At 38.4% G+C, this 17,175-nt stretch overlaps 1 protein-coding gene across 5 annotated transcripts in view; it reads right to left on the bottom strand.

The window, feature by feature from the left end:
- Positions 1-471: 471 nt before the first annotated feature.
- The window catches only part of veph1 (ventricular zone expressed PH domain-containing 1), a 54,081-nt gene continuing 37,377 nt past the window's right edge, over positions 472-17,175 (bottom strand). For all 5 annotated transcript variants that reach the window (XM_034027907.3, XM_034027906.3, XM_034027909.3 and 2 more), the window contains 3 exons: positions 12,502-12,619; positions 4,321-4,457; positions 472-1,777 (listed from right to left, as the gene is read on the bottom strand). In XM_034027907.3, coding sequence (XP_033883798.3) covers positions 1,541-1,777; positions 4,321-4,457; positions 12,502-12,619 — 492 coding nt within the window. In that variant the 3' untranslated portion in view covers positions 472-1,540. The remainder of the gene's footprint in view (positions 1,778-4,320; positions 4,458-12,501; positions 12,620-17,175) is intronic.

Genomic DNA, 17,175 nt, shown 5'->3' with positions numbered 1-17,175 from the left:
GTAAAAATAATGTGATATCTTGTAACAATTGTAAGTCGCCCTGGATAAGGGAGTCTAAGAAATAAAAAATAATGATATTCACTGTTACCACGTGTCATTGATTTTACATGCAGGGTGCTTCTTTTTATCTTTCTTCATAATGTTCTGCCTCTAAGTGAACACCGTTCAGTTTAATTCAGGTTTTATTACCCTTGACCATAGCATGGGTTTCAGAAGACATGAAGTTCACTTGTATCAAAGTTACATTTTAATATCACTCACGGCATCTCCCTAGAAACCTACAAGGCATTAATTACCAAAATGTTTTTCCATGTTGCGCATACAGCCTTTTAGTTTAAAGACAGACCTACTATCCTAACTATACAACTAAAAGCCTAATTTGCTTGTGGTGATTAATACTGATCTGAAATATAATAGAAACACAATTTCTATACTTCTCTGTGCATCTAAATAGTAAGTCAATTAAAACCATTTTGCTTTTTATTTCTTTAATCATCAGCATACCACGTTGTACATTTTCAGAATTTTAGTACAGTTTTGTTACAGGTTACCAAGAAAATATATGAAGTACAATGAACAAGGATTGTGTCCTATGACTGTCCTCAGAATAAGATTAAGTGGAGATTTCTACAGTATAGCCGGTTGGCTGTTTGTGCATTATATTAAAAAACATTACAGTCACCAACTGTACCATTATCATTATCTCAAGAATCATAAAAGTTCTATGCATTTTGAAATCATGGATCTTTTCATTTTGAATTAACATAATCATTGCTGGAGTAATATACGTGTAAGTCAATTCCTTCATAATAACTATTCAGATTAATAAGTACCATATCTAAAGTCAATGCTATTTACAAGGTTTAGTGGAGGGCTTATACTGTAAGTACACAGTGGTTTTGTGAATTACCTGTTAAATTCAATTAAACACAATAATCAACTGCTTCTCAAAACTCACTAAACTAGGTGATAACACCATACTGTACAAAACCTTACAGATTTCAGGTGCTGTAAATCAAACTGGTTTTGACACATTAGATGTTATTAAGTCGACAAAACAGAATACTTTAACTTTTCACAGTCAATACACAAATGCTCCAGTTTCAAATCATTTTACTTCCAGTCTGTTCATCTGTAAGTGCCTCGGCCTTAGTTATTTTGATCTCTCTCTAGTTGAGTGGTTCTTTGACTTGTATAACATCCCTTATAAAAGTTCAACAGTGTCAATTAGCACAGTCATTCAGCAGTTCTCCCACAGTTATACTTTGCATTTGCCATAGTTTACCATGGTTTGCCATGTCTTTTAGATTGCTTTACCATACCTCTCTGTGCTTTATCATCTACAAGTATTAAACATCAATAGTGATGAATTTATAAATACTAAAGAAACACATTTAATGACAAACAAAGACATTGACTTCTATTCCAATAGTTTGTCATTGAATTTTAACTGTCTGTGCTTTACCACACTTTGACTAAGCTAAACTTTTATAAAGGACAGCACTGTAATGGAAACAGTCTTTAAGAGCACACGCAGGACTCAAAGGTATGTTGTGGCTTCTCTGCTCTCTCTTTCCTTTGCCTGGGCGACTGCCACATTAATACACTGCAGCCACTCCTCTGCATTCTTCTCGTCCTTAGCTTTTAGGACGTAGGTCTTGTTATCTGTGAAGATCTCAAAGGCCCGGGGAAGACTCCGGTCTCTGTGTTTCCTAGCAACAACCTTGACACTCTGCACCTTACTGAGCTCAATGGGACTGTCGTCAAGGTCATCTTTCTGAAAATAAGAACACCTGGATTGAATTCTGCGTTGAAGTTATACCTATGGTATACACAAGAGGGCACCATTGTGCATTAAAATGCCATGCTGTTTTTAAATTTCAACAAGGGGAACTTTAGATGACAAATTGCTTTTGAATAAAAACAAAATTATTACATTAACAAAGTTATTTTTCCTCCAAAGTCTGCTTTGATATACTGTATTTTATTCATTATAATAAAAAATGATCTACTGGCTACTGAGTGCTGAAACATGACTCTTGCACATTGATTAAACAGAATCGTATATGGGATTCAGGCAGCTTTTTTTTTTGCAGGATGATCAACACTGTATTGTGTTTGCAGACACAGTCTTCCCTGACCTTGCCCCCATCTGAAAGAGATGGCAACCTGTTTCCCATTTCTGTTTTTAATGGTTTTTGTGGAGCCACAAACACTGCCCTCCAACTTATTCTGTCTGTTACATGCTGTTTCATTGCTGACATGTACCATGTCTCCTGAACGCATAGTCGCTGGGGCTGACAGTCTAAAGATCAATGACCCACGGATTTATTTATGGATTTATTTAGAGCAGGTTTTCAAATGATAAAAAGCTATCAATCAATTCCAGTAGCTATGCAGCAGTGATTACACGAACACATGGAGTGCTTGAACTTCATAGACACAGACTGCTGCTTCCTAAACTTTTTTTGCCGACACTGTTGAAGCTGCCGATAAATCAGTTCCATGGGCAATTTTACAGTAAAGTTTAACAAAATTCCTGGTACTAGTCTTTTTTAACCAAACCATCTCTGTGCCAATTTTAAGAACTGTAGCCTGTCACACAGTACACGGAGAACATGTGCTTTCCCTTCTATATATTTCAAAACATGAAGGTAACCATTTGTTATTGTGTGAAATCTTGTTTAGATCCACTTTGTACCATTTCAGTCCTGGAGATTTTTTAAAACGCAGAAGTTTAAAACGCCCCCTTGTGGCTGCTAAAGGGCTCAGAGTTGTGCATTTTTTGTGATAACTTAAACAGAAAATTATACATTAGTTGAGATCATTGTGAAATTGAAGTTGTGTGCCAAATTGCTCTTTAAAGTTGAATAAGCTGATCCAGTAAGGATTAGATGGCAAACCCTGGCCGTCACATTGATCCTACTGGAATATCTGTTTAGTATGACATATGTGATTGTGTGCAGTGCACCATTAAAGACATGGGAGGTATACGAAGTTTAGAGAAAAGGGTGCTTGGGTAAGGAAATGACGTGGTCTGAATTATACAGTAAGTCAAGAGAAAACTGTTGCATCAAAACCTAGTATTTACTAGATTGTAATATAGTTTACTGATTTCTCAATAGTTTGCACGTGTTTAAGTGACAGGAATCAATGCAGGAAAAACTCTGTTGTAGGAAAACCTGTGAGGGAATGTGAGGCACAAGTAGCTGGATTGTACGGCTGACAGTAAAGAGTGGTTCTGGGGGGAGCACGAGGGACAGCACAGCTGAAATAATTGAAAGAGATAAGCATGCTTAATGTTTCTTGGAAATATACCAATTGCTCTGCAAACTCAAAACCTCGGAGGGCTCCATAAAGCCATCGCTGTATCCAGTGTCTGGAAGCTCTTTGCTGTAACACTGAAAGGTGGGCCTATTAAAGGGGAGCCCCTGCTTCGAGCAGCGGGACTCTAGTGTGGAAATGATCGCTGAGCCTCATATTAGCATAATGCACTCATGGAGATTTGGGACAGCAGAGAAGCCCAACTCTTATGTTACATGGTAACAGTGCAAAAATATGAACCTACTGACCACCAAGCGGGCTATTTTTAAGTATGCAATTCACATACCTGGTTCTTTTTAGCACACACAATTGCATTACAATCCTTAAATAACCATTATTGTGTGCCATCTTTTTTAACTGCTTTAGAAGTTTAAGAATATCTTTAACAATGACAGACATTGTTGTTGCTATAGTATGAGGATATTTTGCTGAGCTCAACTTTTAGGGAATTCTTTCTTCATTAACTTGCGTTCTTGACCCTGACGACCATAACACATTTTTATTAAATTAATCAGTTTGGGTTAGAGCCTAGTTAACTTGCAAAGCTCCACCACTAAGCACTGTACCAGATAAATGTCTCAAGTACTGCCTGGGTTATCTATCGGAATGGTGACTGTAACTGTTAGACAAACTGCAATGCTTGCATGTGGATACTTTCAAATGAACCATGTATAATAAAGATGTAACAGTGACAATTAATTAAAGTGAATAAAATACATTACCCAATAACTTTAATCCCATTTGAGTGTTCCCCAAAAGGTGAATTATTGTCTCAATGTAATACAAAATACAATGGCAATAGGTCCGCTATATTGCCGGATACCATCTGTTTACATCATACTGACCCCAGAACCTGTTTACAAGAAGCCTTATCAAGCTTTTTTTTCTTTTAAAGTACCTTAAAAGGGGAAACCGTTTGGATATGGGACAGCAAGAGATGCAAACAAAATGTATCATTAGAATAGGTATTTTTGAGAGCATTAAATGAATACCTACTGATTTTCCTTTGCGGAAGAGAAGCTGGTTGCCAGCCAATGTAAAGTACCGTGTTTTCCATCTTTTGATGAACTTCCATCTAACTTGCTTCTCCTTAAGTTTGCCTTCAATGAGCGGTTGGCCATCTAGGTTTACGACTATAAGACAAAGCACACTGGTTTACACGGGTCAAAGACATTATACACAGTGAATGCAATACTATCTGGTGATCATACTTGCTATCCTAATACAGTAAAACCTCATATCCGATTTAATTGGCTTCAGGGTTTCATCTCAGAGGGAGTTGTAAAACTACATTGTAGGGTACTGCATGTATACTATACAAAGACATTTTTGTGAAAATGATTGCAAAACAAAGCTCTGTAATACAGTATCTGACAATTTCCAAAATAGCATTTCAAAAACAGTTCTTTCCGGAATTTCTCAGTCAATGCCAAAGTAATTCATCAAGTTTGTTTTGCGCCATGCATGTTAACCCGAGATAGACAGAAAGAAAACACATGTGGACTTCACGGACTGAATGCCAACATTGTCTGGATTTGGGGTACAGTATGCTACATTAAAAATACTCAAACACGACCACCCTATACTAGATTAGGAGTTAAAGTGTTGCCAAAATCCAGTTTATTTCACCCAGCTTGCTGTGGACCATTTGCGTCATTTAACATTTCAATGACATATACATCATAGTTTTTTTGGCAATGGTGATGGGCTCTCAAGCAATATCTTGGCTATTGCATGGACACAAGACATAAGTAAATGATTAATAATTTAGCTCATTTAAAAATACTGTTTATTCAAAGCCCTAAATAAAACAAACGCTGTGGTGTTGTATTTAATTGAATTCATTTTAATGGATGCCGTCATGAAATTCATACCCATTAATAAATCTAAAATGATAGCTCAGAAGGAAAAACTTGGCCTTGTGTAAAAATAAAGGCCAGGCTGTTAATTGTCAGGGGTCTAATTTTCTGTATTTAGTGAGATGCGAATAATGTTTCATAAATATCCATTTTCTGGCCTGCAGTAACACTACAACTTCGAACATCTGGTCCACAATTGTAAGACCAGGATAACTCTAAAACCAAGAATACCCCAGATACCTACTGTTTACCTTCAGGTCTACAGTAACAGACTGGCCAGCAGCCAGTCATGTCTGTTAAATAAGTTAGGCCCGAAACATACTTTCCAGTACTCCAAAGGATTTCTCAACATTACACTAGATTTAATGAACATCATATGCATCCTTTCACCTAACTGGACTTTCTTTTTAAGGCGCCTCTGTTCTTTGAAGCAATGTTTCCCTGGTCTGGTCTGGATAGAGAAAACATGCCTCATTGTACAGTTTTCGGCTTTCTGAACCTTCTAGTTACTGTTATAAAGCCTGAAGGATGTCACAGGGTTTTGTGTTCCATGTCTAATTTTCCAAATTCAGTGCTACCATTTTGCCAGATAATCAGCAGTAGCATTACTTTATCCAAATTCTAAACAATCTGTCACTGTGCTTGCCACGTTACCACTAACTGGATGACAGCTTCCACGCTAATCAGATCTCTGATTATTTTTGGAACCCTGTGGTGTCTGCTTAAGGAAGTCAGTTTACATTGCCGCTTTAATAGGCAGATTAAGACTAAATGTGATAGAAATGTGAATTTGTCAGGAACTGGTTTTTTTTTATTTATCTGTTTAAACTGAGATGTAACGTCTTGTGTTCAAGTGATCTGGAACAAGAAGGCTGCACATTTCCAATAAACAAAGCACTCCTAAACAAAGCCAGTATACCAATACAGAATTTTAATCTAGCAGTTAATATTCTACCTTATTTTACAAATTGAAAACTTGTTTTGGAAGGTATAATTGAAATAGACTGGGGAACGGTTCAATATTTTGTATAACCTCGTCAACCAGTGACACACACCACTATTATGTAAAGACAGCCAAGGCAATTGGGTAGACAACTCACAGTGATGTGACTATTAAATCACATGTTACTACAAACCTATAACTTATTATGGAGCACAAGATGTTAATTTAATTTACTCTGTGATGTGGTCATGTGGTCAACACCCCATTACCAATCACAGGCCTTAGGAGTTGAACCTTGGCTTCTGGACTGGATGGTAAGGCAGGTAATGTACAGTATTGTCAGGAAAAATAAAGCTATCATGATCACATGACTTTATAAACATGAGGTTGGAATTAAAGCTGCATAAGGAGGCAGTTATAATATATGGTTTTATTTATTGGTCTTGTTTCTAGTCCAAGAGCATAAATCAGCAGGCAAACATGTACTGCCTGACTCAGCATTATGCTTTTCATGAGCACCCCAGCACATTTCAAATCTAAAACAGACAATGCCAAAAAAGACTAAGTAGAATGAATTCATGGTTATATTAGAGTATTCAGTGAATCATTCCCCTCATTCCTCTGGCCTTAGTGCACACAATATCAGGGTGGAAGGGCCAAGAAAGGATCTGAGTAATTGGAAATAAACAGGACTTTAAGTGGAAAATTACTTTCGGACAGGAAGTGGCTTCTTTAAAACAGTCACATTATAATATGATATTAAAAAAAAAATCCATCTTTGTACAAAAACAAAAGTAAAGAGAAAAAAAAAAAAGATCAACCTTCATCTTCATGAGTCGCAAACTCTTCCCTTGGGCAGGCTACAGAGCTACAAAGCAACATTATCAGTTATTGATAAAGTCAGCAGTGTTGCCAATAAACACACAGAATCAGATGTCCAATGTTTAAGGTTAAATGTTCTCAGAGGAATTAAAGTGGTCAGGAAAGTGGTTTATTTTGTAAAAGTCTTCTCAGTGATCCCCTCGGAGACTCAAAAGAATGTCAGATAGAATTTCTTAACATTTCTAAAAACAAAAATGTTTAATAAAAGTTCATTTGACATATTCTAGATCCCCATTCTTACCAAGTAAACCCTTAAGAATTTTATACTTTTAAATATGTACCCCACTGCCATAAAAATAAAAATAAACTCTAACGAGTTCTGCTGCATGAAGCCGAGTTAATTTGCCAAGAACTTCCCACCATTGTAAACGTAATTTAAACCCCAGGGATGACTCGGCACTTACAAACTGCAAAACTAAACTGCACACAAGCACACGCCCTTCAGTTTGTATATACATGGTTAAAAAAAAATAAAACAATCAGTCTGTGGCAAAATGAAAAGGGTCATCAACTCTCCATCCATCATTGTGTCGGTAAACATTTAGTTTGAAATGCAATAAACCCCAGGATTTAATTTGAATTATGGCGCCGCTGTCCCCATGGCGGCTTTTAAAAATGACCAAATAACAAAACCTACAACAGCGATGATAAATTATATTTTTGGGGCATTTTATGCAGACTAAACAATCAATCTTCAATCAATCTTTATTTTATATAGTGTCTTTCATAGTGGACCACCATCACAAAGTGCTTTACAAGATGCACTAACAACAAGAAAATCCATAATACTTTAAATACAGAGAAATGCATAATACATGATATACAGTAAAAACAAAATGCATAATACATTAACTACAGTGGAAAGTGCATAATACATAATAGTAACAAAATACATGAAATAATAGCAGCAACACAGCAGCCAATAGCAGATATCAGGCTTAAAGAGCATGGAAAGCAAGAGAGAACAGGTGGGTCTTGAGAGCTGATTCAAAGTGAGAGAGTTCCAAAGAGTCGGAGCCATGAAGCTAAATGAGCATTCTCCAAGTGTGGTGCACTTTTGTTTGGGGATAACAAGCAGGCCAGAGTTGGAGGACCTCAGCTTATGGGCAGGGACATAGCGGGTCAGCAGGTTGAGGAGGTACTCGGGACCTGTGTGATCAAGGGCATTGTAGGTGAGCAGGAGAGTTTTTAAAATAATCCTGAACTTTACAGGTAGCCAGTGCAGCTGGGCAAGACGGGGGGTGATGTGATCACATGTTTTACATCTGGTAAGGATCCTGGCAGCAGCATTCTGGACTAGCTGCTTTCGGTTTATGGTGTGTGCCGGGAGACCACCATATGGAGAGTTGCAGTAGTCGAGTCGAGAGGAGACAAATGTATCTCCGCATCTGGGAGGGAAAGGTAGGGATGGACTTTGGAGATGTTTCGAAGATGGTAGAAGGAAGGTTTGACCACGGAGGAGATGTGGGCATCAAAGGAGAGGTTGCTGTCAAGAAGTACACCAAGTTGAGGTGACCCAAGGGAAGCATATAGATATTGAAGAGAAGGGGCCCAAGAACAGATCCTTGGGGGACACCACAAGTGACTAGGTTTGCAACACCACTGCGTCCAGCAGAGAAAACCGACTGAATGCGTCCAGATAGTTAAGAGGACATCCAGGAGAGACAGGTTCCAGAGATTCCAGCATACTTCTGAAAGTGGTCAAGAAGAAGGCCATGATCTATTGTGTCAAAAGCAGCTGTTAGGTCAAGGAGGACAAGCACAGAGGGAGCACCAGCATCAGCATTGAGCAGGAGATCATTCACAATCCCGGGCAGAGCAGTTTCAGTACTGTGATGCGGCCGGAAGCCAGACTGTAGAGATTCAAGCAGATTGTTGTCCGTGAGATGTTTCATCAGCTGACTGGCTACAGCCCTTTCGAGAGTTTTTGAGAGAAAAGGGAGATTGGAGATGGGACGGAAATTAGATAAGTCAGCCGGGTCGAGGGAGGGTTTTTTGAGTACCGGCGTAACTCGGGCAAGCTTAAGGGCAGCAGGAACCGAGCCAGAGTCCAGGGACAGGTTGAGAGTGTGCATAATGGAGGGAGCAAGATCAGAAGCACAGAGACAGACAAGGTAATATTAATACTTTATTACTACAACTACAACTCCTTCTTCAGCTAGATGGAAAAAGCAGTGCTCTAAACAAGCTGTTGTTGTAAAGAAGTTGTCTTTGAAAAGAAAAGTTCCGGACAATGATGACATGATGACTTCATAATAGAATGTTAATTCCAAGAGGTTCCAAAGTGCCTGATTTGAAAATTAATTAGTGTTCTTTTTGCTTCCTGGCTGCATTTGTCCCATAGCCGTGATTTATCTCACAAATATATTTTAAAAGGAGAAATTTACTAACGTCAATTATTACATTAATCGTGTACCAAACACAAATCCAATGTTTTTAGAACTTGTAGAGCAACATGAGTATTTTTTAAATTGTTTTTGACTTGCCATCTGGGTTCTGCTAGAAGCACTTTACAAGCTATCAGCTAGGATGCAGAGTAGTTTTATGGCAGAACTTTGCTCAATGTGTTCTGAAAACCAGTTATCAGTGCTGCAGGCAAACAGGGGCCGGAACACTCTACCCTCATTAAGAAGAAAGAAAGCAGAGCTTCTGGATTGTATTTTATATTGCATGTCATGCATGGCTACCTAAAGCAGCAGTACCATTACAATTCTATAAAGGATGCCAACAGGGACCCCTCCGATACATCATGTGTTTATGCTTAGTGCCTTGACCAAGGACACACATCCTTTCACTTTCTTAAGCGTGCACATCTTGTCTTCTCTTTTTCAATACTGACATGCAAAAAATGGGTAAAAACGCTTCGAAATTAGATGTGGCTATCTGGGACAAGGGGTTTGAGATACAACTGTGTTTAGTTAATCAGGCCAATTAAAACAAACAAACATCTATGCATAAATAACAGCAGTGAACACACATTATAGGCTATTAAACAGGTCAGAGATGGTATTAAGTGTACTTTCAGGTCCCTTTACAGTATAGTCTTACAGCAAACTCTTGTTGTCTACCTATTATTTGCAATAGCTGCGGTAAACCTGTCCTCCTGTTTTAATAGGCCAGCTGAGTGACTAATAGGAAACCAATACATGTAATTCAATTCCCAACTAGTCTTGCTGATCCCCAGTACAGTTCTAAGCATGCTAAGACATTGAAGAATTGGTAAACTAACCAAAGATTTTGTATTACTAACTCCCATGGTGCACACCTGCACTGTTAGCTAATTAAGACTAATTAAATTAAAATGTTTACTAGGCTGTATGCAAATAATTGTTTTCCCAGGTTTGTTCTTGATGTTCAAGGGTAAGGTTTTTACAAAGTACATTTGGTAACTACTGCCTGCATGAAAATGACTCAGTGTTTGTTTGTCCAACTCTGTGGGATAACAGCCTCTCTGTTTCGTGCAAATACCTCAGATCCCTTCAGGGCACTCTGCTCTAATACCAGCGCAGGAAGAATTTACTGTTCCATTTCCGTCACTTTTTCCACACCTTAATGAGCACATAAAATGCATGATTGTCTGCAAGGGAAAATAATCAGCCATAAACAGGTTTATTTTACTAGTTTAAAGAGGAGAGAAGGACCATTCATCAAGGGTATGTCGTTTTAATGCTCTTTGATTGTTTTTATTTCCCTTTTTTATAAATGTCTGCACTCATTATGAGCAGTTCAAGATTATTTTGCTGCAATATTGAGATGAATGCACTTTTTATAATGACACTGTATTTATACTGCAGTTGCTATGTATTAAGGCATTAAATATTGCCAAATTCTATGTATCGGATTAGAAGACATTACTTCTTATATTATTTGTACTGCACATATGTAGATATGTAACTACAAGTGAACCTTACTCTGCTACCAATTTAACTTAGAGGAATTAGTTGTAGTGTAAGTAGTAATGTAGTTGATCGTACGGTATAGTATTATGTGCCATGTACATTTCCTGAAACTGTCAGGAAATAATACAGTGTGATTATTGTAGCTGCATTTCAAAGCTAATCATATTTTATATTTTGTTATTTAAAAATTACATCAACTTAGCTTTGACTTTTCATCTTCATTGGCACTGATTACTTCTCTGCTATACTACACAGAAGGTAGTGCCTGCCAATAGAGTTGAAAGGTCATAGTGTTGTCAAATGCAAACAGTTTTAAAAGGCAAGTTTCCAATGCAGCCCCTTCAGCATGCATGCTGTGTATCAAAATAACACAAACGTTCCATTTAGAGAGCAGAAGGCTTTACAAATATGGGCCAATTTCAACATGGCATTTGTACATTTTCTGTATGGAAGACAGTGAAGCCTTTACTAACTTCGGATCCAAGGAACTTATAATGAATTGACCACAATACAATACAAGTTATCTCGTATCCAGAAACTGCCCACAGAGGTCTGCTATAATGTGAAAGCTGCATTTGTTGTGAAGAAACCTTGCTTGCCAGGACTGGCTGCAAGCATAATAACTCCTGTCCCAAGAGACGATCACATTGTCCTGTAAACAAGTGACCTTACCATGAAAATAGGAACAAAATATGAACACAACCTTCCTGGTTAGTAGCTTATTAACACAAGACAACATTAGTTTGTCCAAGAAGTGTTAATCGAGGTCTGTAAAACCAGCTGAAAGGGTCCTTCATTTAACATTTAATATGTTATATATTTTTGGATTTTTATAAAACGAATTCTCTTGCTCTCGAAGCTTTGAGAATCGACCTGTAAGGGTTGAAAAGTACAAAAAAACGACCCCCCCCAACACCCCCCCCCCCCCCCCCCCCCGATGCTGAGTATGTCACTTAATTTTCACTCACAGTCTTGTAAAAGCAGGTATTTATATAAGACTAATATGTTTGCTACACATTCCAAAAATACATACCTCTAAAAACACGTTTTAAAACTATTTGGTTTGGCTCATAAACTCAAGCCGAGAATACTTAAATGCTTCTAATGTCAACCCCACCTACAGTTTCACAACAGTCCAGCTTTTTATTTTGACATGATTAAATCCAGGTCACAAATATAAAGAAGATGCTGGTGCTTTAATATCCCCCACGAGCTTCAGGGGGCGTTACCAATAAATAAACCCTATGAATGGTATTTACATTGGAAGGAGTCTGGAAGCATGTTTCGTGTTTAAAAACACTTCTACTATAAATATTACCATGAGTTTAATATCACACGTAATCTATTTGTACCAAAATACCAAAAAAAAAATGAAATAAAAATCACTAGAAAGTTTCTTAATCTGAATGAAAGCTGTCACAATCAATTTTGGTAGTTTTTGCAAAAATACAGAGAGGCCAAAGCACTGGATGGCTTTCTGTGCTTCCAGAATGGAATTGACTGTGGTAGCCAGCTTGTGTGCCATTAACTGTGAAATGTCCCTGCTGTAACTGCTCTTTAAGACACTTGCGTACATCCCCAAATCTGCTCTTACCTGTCGCCTTTTCAGGATTGTTGCACATGAAACACAGCCAACCTCCTGTTTCCTCGCTGTAGCCAAAAAAATCAAAGAAACGCACCTCTTTCAAGTGCTTCTGCACACTGTCCAGATCCTGCAACAACAAAAACACTCAATGAGCGGGACCCAGATACAAACCATCTCATTCAGCAGCATCATGCATCCTGCACCAATAAAAACACTCAATGAGCAGGACCCAGGTACAAACCATCTCATTCAGCAGCATCATGCATCCTGCACCAATAAAAACACTCAATGAGCGGGACCCAGGTACAAACCATCTCATTCAGCAGCATCATGCATCCTGCACGAATAAAAACACTCAATGAGTGGGACCCAGATACAAACCATCTCATTCAGCAGCATCATGCATCCTGCACCAATAGAAACACTCAATGAGCGGGACCCAGATACAAACCATCTCATTCAGCAGCATCATGCATCCTGCACCAATAAAAACACTCAATGAGCGGGACCCAGATACAAACCATCTCATTCAGCAGCATCATGCATCCTGCACCAATAAAAACATTCAACAAGCAGGACCCAGATACAAACCATCTCATTCAGCAGCATCATGCATCCTGCACCAATAAAAACACTCAATGAGCGGGACCCAGATACAAACCATCTCATTCAGCAGCATCATGCATCCAACTTGGAAACGGCCTTCTAATTTTATGACTGATTTTAATGTATTTTACTTAAAAGCAATCCAGCTAATGTGTACAGAATAGAAGCATCATCAATGCAATGGTGTGTACTGTATGTAGACAAACAGCTTCAGTATAAAAATAACATTATATATATATGGGCTCGGGACTGTTGTGAGGTCATGCACATACTGTACATTCTGAAATGGCTAGTCACTGTTTACATGCTTTTGGTTAGAACAGATTATGCAGAGGTGCCTTATTACCTCAAAGGACCCATTGTTCCAGGAATAAAGCACTGGAGCTGGATTCTCAAAGAGATATGCACACAAATCCATAGACCCTCAAGGGGCTTTAATACTTCTATTTGAGAATCAAACCCATTACACCAAAATCTGGGTAACTACAGGGACTCACAGACCATGTTGAAGCAAGGTGAGCTTCCTCACATGCCTTAAATCTGTCATTGAGGGGCCACTTTCTCTTAAGTGGAAAAAAGTTGTGGTGAGAATTGACTCAGAGTTAACCATCAAGTTCCCTTTTGATGTCGTTATTGATAAAACACTACTTCTCTTTCAGTTGGTAACTTGAAATTCCAATATGAAGAGAATGCTGTTGTAATTTATTGAAACTCCAACATCTGGAGATGGTTGGTCCTCTGGCTTTATTTCAAAGTGTGTGCTTGTGTTCTACAATTCTTTTAACAATATTCAGCTGTACAGATTTCAACGCAAGTCATTCACACACATTAGTATTGTCACTGAACTTAGCCTGTGTTATTAAAAGCACATTTTATAAAAAATTACATTTTGGAATATATTTTTTTGATTAAAAGGAGTATATCAAATACATTTTGGAAAAAGCAACATTTGCACAGCCCCACAAACAATCTTTCTTTTATTGACTATCTCTCACTTTCAGAAAATATACAGAGAACATGGACTGAGACGTTGAAGAATGCAGTTTAAAACTAATATCTGCTGAATGTCCTTGGCATCGAACCTATCTTAGAAACCGGAAGTCACAATCCTGAATGAAGTGCAAGTGATGTTCGATTTGAAATACATTACACATTATGAATTAATTTAAAAAAGAATACTTCTGGTTATTCAAGTTAGTAGTTTTATAAAAAATGTGAACATTAGGGGGCTCCCGAGTGGCGCATCCGGAAAAGGTGCTCCATGACGTCGCCGGTTCGAGTCTACGCTATTACACTGCTGACCGTGGACGGGAGCTCCCAGGGGGTGGTGCACAATTGGCTGAGCGCTGCTCGGGGGGGGGGGCTTAGGTCAGCCAGGGTGTCCTCGGCTCACCGCGCACCAGCGACCCCTATAGACTGGCCAGACACCAGCAGGCTTGCCTGTAAACTGCCCAGAGCTGCGTTGTCCTCCGACGCTGTAGCTCTGAGGTAGCTGCATGGTGGGTCTGCAGTGTGAAAAAAAGTGGTCGGCTGATGGCACACACTTCGGAGGACAGCGTGCGTTCGTCTTCACAAGCTCCCGAGTCAGCGCAGGGGTGGTAGCGGTGAGCTGAGTCTAAAAATAATTGGATATTCTAAATTGGGAGAAAATGATAAAAAACAATTGTGAACATTAGAATCAGGAATGCAGCAAATATACTTGGCTATATTGATAACATATGGAAGGGAAAGTACATCAGTTTAACCACAAATAAACCATTAATGGTGATTTTTATACTATTACAAACATTCTGTCAGAGACCCACAGACCTCCAGGCATTCCATATGCTCGGATATATTGTGAGAAGTGTTGAATTTAAATCAAGGGAAGTAATGTTAAAACTTTATAATGCATTAGTAAGACCTCACCTAGAATATTGTGTTCACTTCTGATCACCTCGTTACAAAAAGAATATTGCTGCTCTAGAAAGGATATTGCTTAGAGTGCAAAGAAGAGCAACCAGAATTATCCCGGGTTTAAAAGGTATGTCGTATGCAGACAGGCTAAAATAATTGAATCTATTCAGTCTTGAACAAAGAAGACTACGCGGTGATCTGATTCAAGCATTCAAAATCCTAAAAGGTATAGACAATATCAACCCAGGGGACTTTTTTGACCTGAAAAAAGAAACAAGGACCAGGGGTCACAAATGGAGATTAGATAAAGGGGCATTCAGAACAGAAAATAGGAGGCACTTTTTTTACACAGAGAATTGTGAGGGTCAGGAAACAATCCCCAGTAATGTTGTTGAAGCTGACACCCTGGGATCCTTCAAGAAGCTGCTTGATGAGATTCTGGGATCAATAACCCACTAACAACCAAACGAGCAAGAAAGGCTGAATGGCCTCCTCTCGTTTGTAAACTTTCTTATGTTCTTATGTTCTAACACACAGTCTCTTCTTAGCACATGCATCTCCAACGAAGAAGGCTGATAAAACTGATGTCAAGTAAGAGACGACTCAGCTGCATGTATGTATGACAAGGACAAGGAGGGAAAGGAGAACAATGGCTTAGATGTATCAGAAACATGCCCATATAACCCAGATGTAACTTTCCAGATCTCTTAATGGAGAACTTGGTCCACTTTCACATTGGTGCATAAGCAATTAAACCCTCGAAAACAAGCTAGTGGAATTAAGTCATACTAATACAATAAGAGCCTTTATATGGTAGATCTGATTAAAAGCAGAACCCAACACAATCTGTCAACTGAATAACTGTTCCACTGAACAACTTCAAAGATGGATGGAAATAATGATGTCAATTCTAAATCTATTGCCATTGATTATTAAGCAAGAAGCCAAAACATAGGGAAGCATGAGGGGTTGTAGACGTTTAATAAACAATGACAAACTGTAGAAAAAACTGGTCCACAATTTCTACTACTCCCAATAAATATGGATTTATTCAGTTTGATTATGCCACTACACGCCACCTGGAATTCTGAAAAAAGACAAAAATAGCCTATATTCTGGTCTATTAAGCACTGTTGGTTTTTACATATAAGACATACTTGACCCACTGTGGACAAGTGCTACGTCCTGTTGTGAACATGGAGCAGGCAGTTTGCTGTGGTGAGTGGAAAGTGTAGAAGATTGCAACTTGTTTGTGGTTCTATTATGCAAAAAAAGAATTGAGTGGGCTTAGCATAAGAAGATTGATTATAAGTGGTGGTTCAGTTAAAACCGGGCAGCTAAGCAGTCACGGACACAGATTATTGTGCCATTTAGCTTCACAGTACACAATGAGATTCCTCAATGCCAAAATGACATGTTGCTAATCTTTTCAAGATGGTGGAAGTTAAAAAGTCCACTGCATACCTCCTGCAAGTAATTTATTTTGTTTTACAGAAAAGTACAATATTTTAAGCCAAAAACCCCCCCCAAAAAAACCCTAAAACCACTAAACTTAATGACTACTCTGGCTCTCTATAGGATGGGAAAGATTTCCCACTTCTGCTTCAATTCACAGCATGATCATTCCTAACACACACAATAAATGATTAGCTGGAGCTATGATGACTTCTGTCATACATTGTGTGCAGTTCAATCACAAACTTTGTACCTGGTTATCCTTTTTACATCCATTTGAGTTGTTTTTTGTTAAATTAAACACATACAGGGGCCTGATTTATCAAAATCAAACCCATAACGGGTAGCAAACTGCTAAGGCACTCTGTGGAGTCCTTAAAATAAAAATCAGATGTGTGTGTGTGTGTGTGTGTGTGTGTGTGTGTGTGTGTGTGTTACTTCTTTTTATAGGAATAGAGTTTTATTTGACAAAAATGAACTTTGGTGTAACAACCTTCATTGTTAGGGTTATTGTGAATACCGGTGCAAACGCTTATTTACTTTGTTAATACGATTAGACCCTCTGTATATTATTACTCATGAAATGTTCATTTCAAATCTATCAATCCTGCCTTAGCTATCGCACACATACTGTATAGGGATCTATCCGAGTGATCCAAACAGACTTATACACTCCATTTCACTGTAGCAATGTTAAAAAGTGGGTCAATGAAATAGAGTTTAAGG

Source organism: Acipenser ruthenus, chromosome 12 (genome assembly GCF_902713425.1).
Source record: "Acipenser ruthenus chromosome 12, fAciRut3.2 maternal haplotype, whole genome shotgun sequence".
In the NCBI taxonomy this organism is placed as follows: domain Eukaryota; kingdom Metazoa; phylum Chordata; class Actinopteri; order Acipenseriformes; family Acipenseridae; genus Acipenser; species Acipenser ruthenus.
This window is presented reverse-complemented; position numbering and strand designations above follow the sequence as displayed.